The 13,034-nt window shown below is 45.9% G+C and overlaps 1 protein-coding gene across 1 annotated transcript; it reads left to right on the top strand.

Annotated features, from left to right (window-relative positions):
* LOC122043344 (mitochondrial uncoupling protein 1-like) lies at positions 1 to 3,508 on the top strand. Its single transcript, XM_042603916.1, has 9 exons — positions 1 to 193; positions 434 to 649; positions 740 to 818; positions 905 to 1,038; positions 1,115 to 1,213; positions 1,305 to 1,409; positions 2,212 to 2,286; positions 3,086 to 3,172; positions 3,324 to 3,508. Exons 1-9 carry the CDS (start codon positions 113 to 115, stop codon positions 3,363 to 3,365), a joined length of 918 nt encoding a protein of 305 aa, XP_042459850.1. The 5' UTR covers positions 1 to 112; the 3' UTR covers positions 3,366 to 3,508.
* Positions 3,509 to 13,034: the final 9,526 nt, after the last annotated feature.

Here is a 13,034-nt window from a genome sequence, read left to right as displayed (position 1 = left end):
TTGGTTCTCTTCTTTTCCGGCGCCAAATCCCTCGCTATTAAAACCCTGAATCGAACGATCAATCTCTTCTCCTTCTTCCGGCTTTACGGGTTTGTGCTGAGCTGCTGCCGCCATGGGCGATCACGGCTCCAAGATCGAGATCTCCTTCGTCGGGAGGTTCGCCAGCAGCGCCATCGCCGCCTGCTTCGCCGAGGTAAGTCATCGGACGATCGCCCGTTGGTTCCATCTCCCTCTTAGGGTTGTTACGCGTCTGATCTTCACGATTGCTTCCTGCCCGAAGATTGGGAAAGCTGGGAGTTCATAGATTAGGTTGAAGTTGTTAGCTTTCTTCTTGATCGTAGCCTTTGGTTGTGGGAATATGGAACAGTTAAGGGGTCAAAATTGTAGTGAGTTTATAACCCTTTTTTTTTTTCGTGCTTTGCATTTATTTCAGATCTGCACTATCCCTCTGGACACTGCAAAAGTCAGGCTTCAGCTGCAGAAGCAAGCATCTACGGATGCCTCAGCCATGCCAAAGTACAGAGGAATGTTGGGCACTGTCGCAACCATCGCAAGGGAGGAAGGGGCGACGGCCCTCTGGAAAGGCATTGTTCCCGGGCTGCATCGTCAATGTGTTTTTGGAGGGCTGCGAATCGGGTTGTATGAGCCTGTAAGCCTCAAACGTCTTTTGTAGATAGCTGGATGCTTCAATTTTGTTGTTCTGTGTCGGTACAGGATTCTATTTTGCATGTATTTTCAGGTTAGAAATTTTTATGTCGGTGAGAATCATGTGGGAGATGTTCCTCTGTCTAAGAAAATACTTGCTGGACTCACAACTGGTAATGCAATTCAGATATCATATTGCTTTGAATAACTGCTTCACAAATAGACTAGACGAGTGACATGGTTTGGACAATGTAATTAGGTGCACTTGGGATCACTGTGGCAAATCCAACTGATCTTGTAAAAGTTCGTCTCCAAGCTGAAGGAAAGCTTCCGCCAGGCTTACCTAGACGGTATTCAGGAGCACTGAATGCTTACTCAACAATTGTCAGGCAGGTAATGACATAAGAGATTATGACTTAATTACCTCAAGTATGTTGCTAGCTGAATTTTATTCTATATTACAATCTAGGAAGGGTTTGGGGCTCTCTGGACTGGTCTTGGTCCTAATATTGCACGTAATGCAATTATAAATGCTGCTGAATTGGCTAGTTATGATGAAGTCAAGCAGGTGAAGCTTCTGATAGTATCTCACGGCAAAGTTTCATTCTTGATTTGCTATTGAATTTCAATGAAATCTAAATTGTGCATTTTTTGTGCAGACAATTCTGAAAATTCCTGGATTTACAGACAATGTTTTTACTCATCTGCTATCTGGTCTAGGTGCTGGATTTTTTGCTGTTTGTATCGGTTCTCCTGTTGATGTGGTAAGTTTCTCATTCAGTCAATTCAGTCATTGTGTAGTTTATTCAATTGATTTCCATTAACTAGGAACACACTTGTACAAGCACCAATTTCTATATGAAATTATGTATCACTCACTCTTCTTTCTTATACATTTGTATTAATGCAATTTAGTAGCTAGAACAAGTCATAAAGAAGAATGGAGTATTTAAATCAATATGTTTTCAGTTCAGACATTTTCCTATCAGGATGAAATTAGAATTTATGCAGAATCTAACAAAATAAAAGTGTTATTTTGCCTACATGGCCTAAAGAATGTGAGCATTATTCTGAATATTTAAATATTTCTGCTCTAGTATTAGATTACAGCCTTAACCTTAACTAAATCTTTGGTTTACAGGATGTGTCTGGAGGTTCAGTTGTTTGAAATGCCATTTGGGCATCAACTGTATGTCACTATGATAGTTTCCCAATGAATACACTGATGAATAAAAATGGAAATATTTTCTATCCTATCTTATTACCCTTCTTGATCAAACTGCTTTTGGTAATATTTGAAACAAACCTTCTGTTAGTTCTCTCAGTAAAAATTATGTTCTTTTAGCATCTTAGTCATGTAAATATCCTTGGTAATGGCAGGATGAAATCCATATATTTGTTCCCAACTAATTGGAACATGCTTGTTATTAATGTTGCATCCTAGCGTCGAAATATTCCTAAGAATAAAATAGTAAAATTTGTTAGAAAAGGTGCATAATCAGTGTATATATCTTTGAAGCTTTTATCTATATATGTCATCCTCAATTTGGAAATGTATTTTGGTAGGTTAAGTCAAGAATGATGGGAGATTCAGCATACAGAAGCACTGTCGATTGTTTCGTCAAGACTATGAAAAATGAAGTACTCTTTATGCCTAATGCTTCTATCTTTTCATTAAACATCTTTATTTTCTTTATGCTAAGTTTCATTCTTTGTGCAATTTATATGATAAAATATTTTCAACGTGTTATTAGCTAGAGTTAATTTGTAAATAGAGTAAAATTTTGTCTCAAGTCAATCAAGTTGGATTACATCTAGGATGCTTCTACAAACAATACTCGAAGACAAACCATAATACCGGTGTTGATTTGTGAAACTTACTATATGCCATGATCAGTTTTTTGTAGTTTATTTGATACTAGTCGATGCTCTAATAATTGTGATCTGAACGATTGGATTTCATAAATCCTACTTGGTGTGCTGCTCCTCTGTAGCTTATTCAAAATGTTAGATGCTTAACAGCCATATATTCGAACATCGCTGACATGTTTACTCAAGTGGATGGATAGGAACATGGAACTCATGTGTACTTTTGTGTTCCTTTACCTCCTTCCCCTCTTTCCTCCCAGCCAAGTAAACAAGCCACTTGAAGCCATTCCACCACCAAGTCGGCTTGTTTTCTATTTCACTTGGGTCATGATATGTTCTTCTTTAAATGGGCGAGGGACCTCATTTTGCATCATCTAGAAGAGTATAAGAAAATGATAACAAGATGTCTATGCTCAGTATATTTTTCATAGTTGGTGATATGAAACAATAACATACATGCAATTTAGAGGGAAGTAATGGTTTTCCCATAGCACGATCGTAATGGCAACGACAATGATAAATTCATGCCAAAATGAAACATTGACTATTTTTTCCTCGCTTTCTTTCTCAGGGACCTTCGGCTTTTTATAAAGGCTTCCTTCCAAACTTCGGTCGCCTCGGATCATGGAATGGCATAATGTTCTTGACTTTGGAACAGGTAATGACAATAGCTAATCTTCTTATTTTCAAGTTTGCACATTCAATCTAAAAAATAATAAAAATGCATATATCAACAAGAACACTCTCTTCTACTTGATCATGAATCACTCACTAATTTGATTCTCTTCTAATTCATTGTTGGTTGGCAGGTCAAAAAGCTCTTTGCAAAAGAAGTTCCAGATAAACATTGAGAAACTGTCCAGATTCAGGTGACTAAAAAGAGCATTAATTAGTGCATTCGAATCATCAATTTATAGCAAAGGACAGAATGATTTCTTCAGATCTTGTTGAGATTAAACATTGAAATCTTATCGATGCTCATATTTTTTGGTCATTATCAACTTAAAGCTTTGATAATTACTTTTGTTAATTTGCTTTAAAAACAATTTGGCATTCCCTTTGATGATAGTTTGTCGACAAGAAAGATTGCTCTCCTTTGTGCCCTTCATCATGTCTCCTTTTCCCTGGGACGACTTTAATTTAAAACATCCAAAGATTCTAATAAAAATGATTAAAAGCCTCAAGTTGACTAAACTAATTAGGTCAAAACTTTGATAATTTAGTACTTTTGACTAATTTTAACAACTCCAATATTGCTAAATTCCAATATAAGTTTAAAATTTAAATTGTATATTAAGTGTGTAACTTTATAAAACATCATAAAATATAATTTATTTAATAATCTCACTTCCTTTCATCTCTTTCAAATAAAACAAAGCATTCGAGGATAAATTTAAAAATTGGGAGAGAAAATTCGTGCTAATTTTTTTTAGTGTTTATTTTATTAAAAGGATGGACTATTTGTCGTTTATTTATTAAAAAAATTATGATTAAACCTTTAGCAAACCTCTTCTTCTTGTTTTCTCTCAATGATCGAAAAGAGAAATTTTCCGCAAGTGTCTGAATTATATTTGGAAATTTCATCCTTTTCGATCCGTAATCGAGGGAAAAATCCTTGGAAGTTTTGATAGAGGAAGAGGAGGAAAGGTCTTCTCCGGGAGATCTGATCATGTTCTTCTTGATTTCTGTGATTGATCGAACAAGAAATCTCTGTGAGTGTTTCGATCTTTTGGGAGAGGAAAGGAGGAAAGGCCTCACCTTTCCATGTTAAATTCGTGTTTTGTTTGTTGAATTCGCGCTTTCTTTTCCAAGTAGTCAATTCCGATAGCAAACCGATTAATGGCGCCACCGTAGATGGAGGTTTTCCCGTCAGCGATGGCGGCGCCTCGCTACCCCAGCGCGAGCTTGTTCCTCTGCCCGAAGCGGTGCGGCGGCGGCGGGGGGACGCGGGAGATTGACGTAGGAGTAGAACAAGAGCTTCGAGGACGCGCTGGCCAAGTTCGACGCCGACGCCCCCGGCCGGTGGGAGAAGGTGGCGACGTGCATCCCCGGCAAGACCGTGGCCGACGTGGTCAGCCTACGTCCACCTCCCCAACGACCTTAAGGAGATCGAGGCCTGGCGGATCCCCTGCTCGGGCCACAACTCTGGCGCCGCCTTGGCATTGGACTGTGACGGCGACCACACCGCCATACTACTTTGCCGGAAAGCGGCTTGGCGACCGCCTTGCAGACGATGAGAGGAAGAAGGGAGTTCCATGGACCGAAGAGGAGCACACGTTTGCGCCTAGTTCACTCTCTCACCAGCAAGATTTTGTCTTTGGCTCTTTGCCATAAAAATGTGATTTTTTTTTTTCTTTTCACAATTGCTTCAACAATTATAATAAAATAATAATAGTCCTATTTACTCTTTTATCTGTATCACTCATAATTCATCTGCAAGATAAATTATCGATAAATTAGAGAAAAATTTCCTATCACAATATTAACTTTACATGTAATTTTCATATCCAAAAAATTTTATTTCCACTCCCTGCATGAAAAGTATTACTTGTTTCAACTCCCACATGCAAATATTGATACATAAATTGCCCCTTAGATTTTTTAGGTATAAAAAATCTAAAATTGAGTATAAAAAGTTCAAAAATAAGTATAATTCTTCTTAAAGTCAGTATTTTATATTAAAAATCGAGTATATTTTCTATCAAAATTGTCCCTCTTATTTTTTAGGTATAAAAGTCTAAAAATAAATATAATTCTTGTTAAATTCAGCACTTTACACTATAATCTAGTATTCTATACTAGGATCTAGTATATTTTCTATCGAAATTAACCCTCATATTTTTCGGTACAATAGTCTAAAAATGAGTATAATTTCTATTAAATTCAGCACATTAAATTAAAATTGAGTATATTTTGAGGTGAAAAAGAAGCGTACTCAATTTGATAGAAATACACTAGATTCTAATTTAATATACTGGATTTAAGAGGATTTATACTGATTTTTGAATTTTTTGTACCTAAAAATATCATGGACAATTAGGTAAATATGTTTAACTGGGGAGTGAAAACAAAGATTTTCATGGATGGATACTATATGCAAAGATTTGTTTACCAATGAGGACTGTATGTAAATTTTTCCATAAATTATAAAGTCAATTTATAATTGACAGAGAGTAATTTTTTTCTTAAGATAATATTATATTTACTCTCCTATTTAATTCCTAGTTAAAACATATTTGATCCCGTGGTAAGGACGGGGGACCCTCATTGATGGGAGGTTAATGACACGTGGAGGTCAATGGTCAAGAGGGTAAACCCCAAGGTCATGCCGAGCGGACAGAGGTCATGTCGAGCGGACAGAGGTCATGCCGAGCGGACTGGCAGGACGACCGAGCATCCGGCCGACCGAACATCCGACTAGGGGTCATCCAGACCGGACGAAAGACAGCCCGACCAAGGATTGGGTTTCCGATGCTCAAGATAAAAGAGTCTCTGGCCGAGCGGACAAGCCGCTCGGCCGAGCCATAGGACAATAAGGCGCAATCCCCATCAGCACATGAGCAGGGCTTCCCCGCCCGATTCGAGGTATGCGCATTCCCGGAGGCCATGAGCGCCGAGCGATCGGTCTGCTCGACCCGAGAACATGCAAGAGGCGCAAAGGGACAAAAGAGACAACTGGTAACATCATCCTCGAGACACCTGCCATCGACAAACAGCATGGTCAGCGGCCGGAGCGGACAGAGTATCGTACGGTGGAAGTTTTCACCGTTATGTCAGGGATATGCTCGGACGATTGCGGAATGGCGTTAGACATGCTTTTCTGACATAACCCTACCGAGATATGTTTGGGGAAGCGTGCATGCATCGAGAAGCATGGTCGCGCCTTCCCGGGGTCCTATATAAGGATCCCCAGACTTCGACGGAGATATGCGATTCTCATAACTGTAGCCATAGTAGCGTTACTTTGCTCCTCTTCTTCTTCACTGCCTGACTTGAGCGTCGGAGGGTCGTCGTCGAGAAACCCCTCCCGGCTCAGCTTATTTGCAGGTTCGCCAGAGGTCTACACCATCATCAGAGGATAGCGGAGAGCGCCATGTCCCCAGCGTCCATCGACTCAGCGCTCGGACAGGATCATTATTGATCCCAATTAATTAGGATATATATATATATATTGATCCGGCGGTAAGAACAGTGAACCCCCGTTCTGGAAAGTCAACGCCACATGGGAGTCAAAGGGCAGGTGGCCGACCGGAGAAGGGTGGGTCAACCGCCCGGACGGCCCACCGGTGTCTAAATGATGGCAAAAGGCGCCCCGGCAGGAAGCTGGGTCCCGACGCTCATGGAACAGGATCGTAGGGCCGAGCGGGGGACAAGCTCGGCCGAAGACAGGAGGTACCATACTGCTAACATTCTCCACAGAGCACATTACTGAGAATCTCCCAAGTAGCCCAATATATGTGTCTGGCCGGCTGATGGGCGTAGGCCGGCCGCCCGGACACCAGGCCAGGAGTAAGGGGAAAAGGACAAGGGACATCTTTTTTTGACAGCGGACATGTTTTACGTTTAGGCCATACTCAAAATCCTTCGACAGAAGGATCCGTTGTCCCATCAGAGACGTGCTCAAACTGTAGCAGTATGGTGTCAGGTAAGCTCCTCTGACAAACCCACACTACGGTATGGGAAAGGACACGTGTACACCTCGGTATGTGTGCACTCACTTCTCCACAACCCTATATAAAGGTCCTCACCCTTCGCCGGAGGTACGCATTCTACAATTCTTGGAGCCACTTTCTTGTTGAGCTTTGCCTGACTTGAGCGTTGGAGGGTCATCGCCGGGAACCCCTTCCCGGCCCGACTTCTGTGCAGGTTCACCAGAGGTCCAGGCGGATAGTCAGCAGATCTACGTCAGCCGCTTGGAGAGCGCCACGTGCCCAGCGTCCGTTGATTCAGCTTTCGGACATGATCAATTTGGCGCCGTCTGTGGGAACGCTCCTGCATCCGATCGGAAGCAATGGACGAAGCTGGACGACAGCACTCGGTGATGCTCTCCATAGAGGAGCTCGATGCTTTGATCGAGACAAGAGCCGCCAAGCTTATGGAATAGAGACAAAAGTCACAAGCCGAGCGGGCAGAGCAGCAAGCAACATCAGCATCAGGCGGCCGAGCGGAAGCACCTCAGGCCACCGTTGCATTCCATCGGGCCCTATTCTGCACTCCTGAAGCCGCAGCAGCTAATCGGGATCGGGGATCTTCTTCGGATGAAATGCCAAGACGAGATAACAAAAAAGGGAAAGCCCCCCGAGCGGACGCATCACCCGAGCAAATCAACCGCCAATTTTCAGAGGCTATTCTACGAGACCCTCTGCCCAAGCACTACGTGCCCCCGACGATCGGTGAATACAATGGAACCACCGACCCGGATGATCATTTGGGTAAGTTTGATAACACGGCCACCCTGCATCAATACACAGATGGGGTGAAGTGTCGGGTTTTCCTCACCACCCTCTCTGGATCGGCTCAACGGTGGTTTCGGAGGTTGCAGGACGGATCTATCACAAGCTTCAAAGACTTCCGTTCGACCTTCCTCCACCACTTTGCCAGCAGTCGGCGCTACCAGAAGACGAGTGTTAGCCTATTCGCCATCAAACAAGATCCCAGGGAATCGCTCCGAGCCTATATCCATCGGTTCAACCAGGTGGCTATGGGCATTCCAACAGCCACCTCGGAGACCATGATGAATGCCTTCACACAAGGCCTCGTGGATGGGGATTTCTTCCCATCGCTCATTCGGAAACCACCCCGAGACTACGACCATATGCTACACAGGGCCAACGAATATATCAACGTGGAGGAAGCCCAAGCGGCCCGAAGAAAGGAAACCCCAACTGAGCGAGCTCCCCCTGCCGAGCGGAAGCCTCACATTGCTCACCAGCTGCCCAGAGGACCGCGGGCCGAGGCAATTCGTTCGCATCATCCAAGATCTCATGTCCAAGAAGTAGCAGCCGAACGGCCCAAGCCAAAGAAGAAATGAACTCCTATGTTTTGCTTATTCCACCGGACGGACACGCACAACACCAGAGATTGTTGGAGTCTTCCCTTGATCGCCCATCCCGTTCCCCGGAGTGGCGGCCGCCGATCGCCATCGTCCGATAGGCGACAGAGAACTCACGGAGCCGATCGGACTATATCTGATCGCCGACAAAGACAAACTCCCGAGCGGCAGCATAGTCCAAGGCGTGAAAATCCTCGGATGTCTAGGGAGCAGCCTAGACCGTCCGCTCGGGAAGAAGAGAATAGAAACAACTCTTCCCGAGGCGAAATCAACATCATAGCTGGTGGTCTAACCAGAGGAGATTCCAACCGAGCAAGGAAGGCGAGCGTCCGGCAGCTCCAGATCCATGCGGTCGGCTGCAGTCAGGAACGGGCGAGGGGACCCGAAATCAGTTTCGGGCCCAGGGACTTGGAAGGGGTTGAAGTTCCCCACGACGACGCTCTTCTCATCAAAGCGGTAATAGCCAATTACATTATTCACCGCGTTTTTATTGACACAAGAAGCTCGGTCAATATCATATTCAAAAAGGCATTCGATCAACTGCAAATTGATCGGGCCGAGCTACTGCCCATGACGACCCCCCTTTACGGGTTTACGGGCAACGAAGTTCAGCCGGTCGGGCAAATCCGATTGGCTATTTCGCTGGGAGAAGAGCCGCTCAGAAGGACGCGGACTGCAAATTTCGTCGTGATGGACTCTCCGTCGGCATACAACGTCATATTGGGGCGACCAGCTCTCAGTGAATTCCGAGCGGCTGTCTCCACCTTCCACCAAGAAGATCAAGTTTCCTGTCGAGGACAAAGTGGGAGAAGTACGAGGAGATCAACTAGCAGCTCGGCGATGTTACGTCGAGATGGTCCGAGCAGAAGCCAATGCCGCTCGGAAGATGCCTCGGATCGAGGTGAACGCTATCACTGAAAAGTCACCCTCTTTGATTTATGAAGAAAAAGAGGAAGTGCAGATTCACCCGACCAGATCGGAGGCCACGACATTCATCGCGTCCGATCTGGAGGCGCGCCAGAAGGAGGAAGTGATCCAATGCCTCCAGAGAAACTATGATGTCTTCGTCTGGTCGACGCATGAGCTGCCCGGAATTTCACCAAGTATAGCGCAGCATGAGCTCCATGTCCGACCGGACGCTAGGCTAGTGAAGCAGAGAAAGAGGGATTTCAGCGCCGAACAGAATGCCATCATCCGAGCGGAGGTGGAGAAACTCATGGAGGTCGGCCACATACGCGAAGTCCAGTTCCCGAGCTAGTTGGCGAACGTGGTGCTAGTCTCCAAGCCTGGCAACAAGTGGAGAGTGTGCATCAATTTCCAGGACCTTAACAAGGCGTGCCCAAAGGATTTTTATCCCCTGCCCCGGATCGATCAACTGGTAGACTCTACGGCCGGCTGCGAGTAGATATGCATGCTCGACGCTTATCAGGGATATCATCAAGTGCCGCTCGCCAGGGAAGATCAAGAAAAAGTCAGCTTCGTTACAGCCGACGGCACCTACTGCTATAATGTGATGCCGTTCGGACTGAAGAACGCAGGAGCCACTTATCAACGCTTGATGAACAAAGTGTTCAAGGAGCAGATCGGGCGAAATTTGGAAGTATATGTGGATGACATTCTTATCAAGTCCGTCCGAGCGGCCGACCTCTTTAAAGATATGGAGGAGACTTTCCGAACGCTGCGGAAATATGACGTTAAGTTAAACCCACAGAAGTGCCTGTTCGGAGCGAAAGGAGGGCGTTTCTTGGGTTACATAGTGACCGAGCGGGGCATCGAAGCAAATCCCAGCAAAGTGAAAGCCTTACAAGATATGTCGCCTCCAAGAAATCTAAGGGAAGTGCAGCGCTTGACCGGTCGGATAACTGCTCTGTCCAGATTATCTCCAAGACTGCCGATCGGAGCCTGCCTTTTTTCAAAATCTTGCACAAAGCCACCAAGTTTCACTGGGACGAAGAATGCGATCGGGCGTTCGAAGATCTGAAGACATATTTGAATTCTCTTCCGGTACTAGCCAAGTCAGCAGCAGGTGAGCCACTTTGTATCTACTTATCTTCAACCGAGCAAGTCGTCGGCTTGGCACTAGTAAGGGCGAGCGGAGAAGAGCATGTATATTTTCTGAGTCATATTTTAAAAAATGCTGAATCTCGCTACACTGGCTCGAGAAACTGGCTTTCGCTTTGGTCCTCACCGCTCGGCGCCTCCGTCCCTATTTCCTGGCTCATACTATCATCGTCAGGACGAACAGCCCATTGGGAAGAGTACTGTTGAATCCCGAAGCGTCCGAGCGGCTCATCAAATGGACAACGGAGTTGAGTGAATTTGACATCCAATACCAGCCCCATTCGGCGATAAAGGCGCAGTCCTTGGCGGATTTTGTCACCGAAGTACAAAGGCCAGAACCTGAAGCCATGTGGAAGATATTTGTAGACGGATCATCTACTCGGCTCGGGAGCGGAGTTGGGATACTACTGCTCTCCCCCCAAGGAGAAAGGATGCACTTATCCGTCCGGCTGGATTACAAAGCTACAAACAATGAGGCAGAATATGAGGCCCTTATAACCGGTTTACAGGCAGCTCGGCACGTGGGAGCCGGACGGGTGACGCTGCATTCAGATTCTCAATTGGCCGCTCAGCAACTTTCTGGTACTTTTGAGATTAACAACGCGCGGCTCAAACTTTACGCTGAAGTCTTCGAAAAGCTCAAAGCTCATTTCAGAGAAGTCACTATCCAGAAGATATCCCGAGCGGAAAACCAAGCGGCCGATGAGTTAGCCAAACTCGCGAGCTCAATAATGTCAGTCTCCATCCAGCGGCCAATTGAACAAGTATCTTTGGTGGTGCACGTCGATCGGATGGAGGGCCTCTCATTTTCGAGCGACTGGCGGACACCCATCATGGATTTTCTCCGCTCGGGTGCTACACCGTCCGATCGGGATGAGGCCCATCTATTAAGGAGGAGAGCCGGTCGATTCACGCTCATTGGAGACCAATTATACAAGAAGGCTTTCTCTCACCCACTATTGAAATGCGTGACCTCGGAAGACGCGGCGTACATCCTCCAAGAAGTGCATCAAGGATCCTGCGGAGGGTATCCGGGCGGACGATCGTTGGCTAAGAAAATTCTGCTGGCCGGATACTTCTGGCCAACTTTACAAGCAGACGCCGCTCGAACCGTCGCGACGTGCCTTTCTTGTCAAAGGTATCATAATTTCTCTCACCGACCGGCGGAAGAAATGAAGGCAGCTACTGTGTCTTGTCCGTTCGACCAATGGGGAATGGATATTGTGGGTCCGTTTCCTATGGCGACCGGACAGCGGAAATTTTCATTGGTGGCGGTTGATTATTTTTCCAAGTGGGTGGAGGCCGAGCCGCTAGCCAAGATCACCGAGCAGATGGTCAAGAAATTTATCTGGCAACATATCATCTGCCGGTTCGGCATCCCCCGTCGACTTGTTTTAGACAACGGTCGGCAATTCATAGGAAAGTTGCTAGAAGATTGGTGCAGAAGCTATGACATCGAGCAACACTTCATGTCTGTGGCGTATCCTCAAAGCAATGGTCAAGCCGAAGTAGCCAATCGGGAAATTCTCTGTATTCTGCGCGCTCGGCTCGACCATTTGGGAGGAAGCTGGGTGGATGAAGTGCCGGGCGTCTTATGGGCCATCCGCACGACCCCAAAGGAAGGAACGCGCGTCACGCCTTTCCATCTGGTGTACGGCGGCGAAGCGGTGATTCCTGTCGAAGTCGGCGTCGAGTCCGTCCGGATCCAGAATTATGATGATGGCAACGCCAAGCGAAGGAACATGGAGCTGGATTTGGTCAACGAGGAGCGAGCCAAGGCGTCCGTCCGGCTGATGGCGTACTGGCAGCGGATGAAGCAAAACTACAATCATTGAGTAATCCCCAGATCATTCCAAGTCGGCGACCTTGTCTGGAAGAAAGTAAAGTCGGTCGGCGACGTCGGCAAACTGGAGGCTCCCTGGGCAGACCCCTTCAAAATCATCGAAAAGCTCCGCTCGGGCGCTTATTATTTGGAGGATGAAGACGGGCGACAGCTGGACCGACCATGGAGCGCGAATCATCTCCAACCTTATCGAGCTGGGTGAAAGGTGCACTGATGTAACTCATTTTTTGTATATTTTGGTCGCCTATGTCCTTGTAATGCAGGAAGCAAAAATAATGTAAAGGATGGCTAATAGCTTCGCCGAACGACAGTGTTAAAATTAGCCTTGAAGGCCGTCGAGCTCCGACGTTAAAAATCGAGAGACGAGCCGGCGTCTATAAATCTTCCGAGCGGAAGACCGTCAAGCTCCGACGTTAAAAATCAAGAGACGAGCCGGCGTCTATAAATCTTCCGAGCGGAAGACCGTCGAGCTCCGACGTTAAAAATCGAGAGATGAGCCGGCGTCTATAAATCTTCCGAGCGAAAGACCATCGAGCTCCGACGTTAAAAATCGAGAGACGAGCC

This window comes from Zingiber officinale, chromosome 2A (assembly GCF_018446385.1).
Source record: "Zingiber officinale cultivar Zhangliang chromosome 2A, Zo_v1.1, whole genome shotgun sequence".
Lineage (NCBI taxonomy): Eukaryota > Viridiplantae > Streptophyta > Magnoliopsida > Zingiberales > Zingiberaceae > Zingiber > Zingiber officinale.
The sequence above is the reverse complement of the archived record's forward strand: the minus strand, read 5'-3'. Positions and strand labels throughout refer to the sequence as shown.

What these genes read in the sequence shown, in the direction of transcription:
- LOC122043344 (XM_042603916.1), top strand. Translation starts at nt 113, where the DNA reads ATGGGCGATCACGGCTCCAAGATCGAGATCTCCTTCGTCGGGAGGTTC. An exon ending in TCGCCGCCTGCTTCGCCGAG is followed by an intron (nt 194 to 433) that starts GTAAGTCATCGG and finishes CATTTATTTCAG; the next exon opens with ATCTGCACTATCCCTCTGGA. An exon ending in TCGGTTCTCCTGTTGATGTG is followed by an intron (nt 1,410 to 2,211) that starts GTAAGTTTCTCA and finishes GTATTTTGGTAG; the next exon opens with GTTAAGTCAAGAATGATGGG.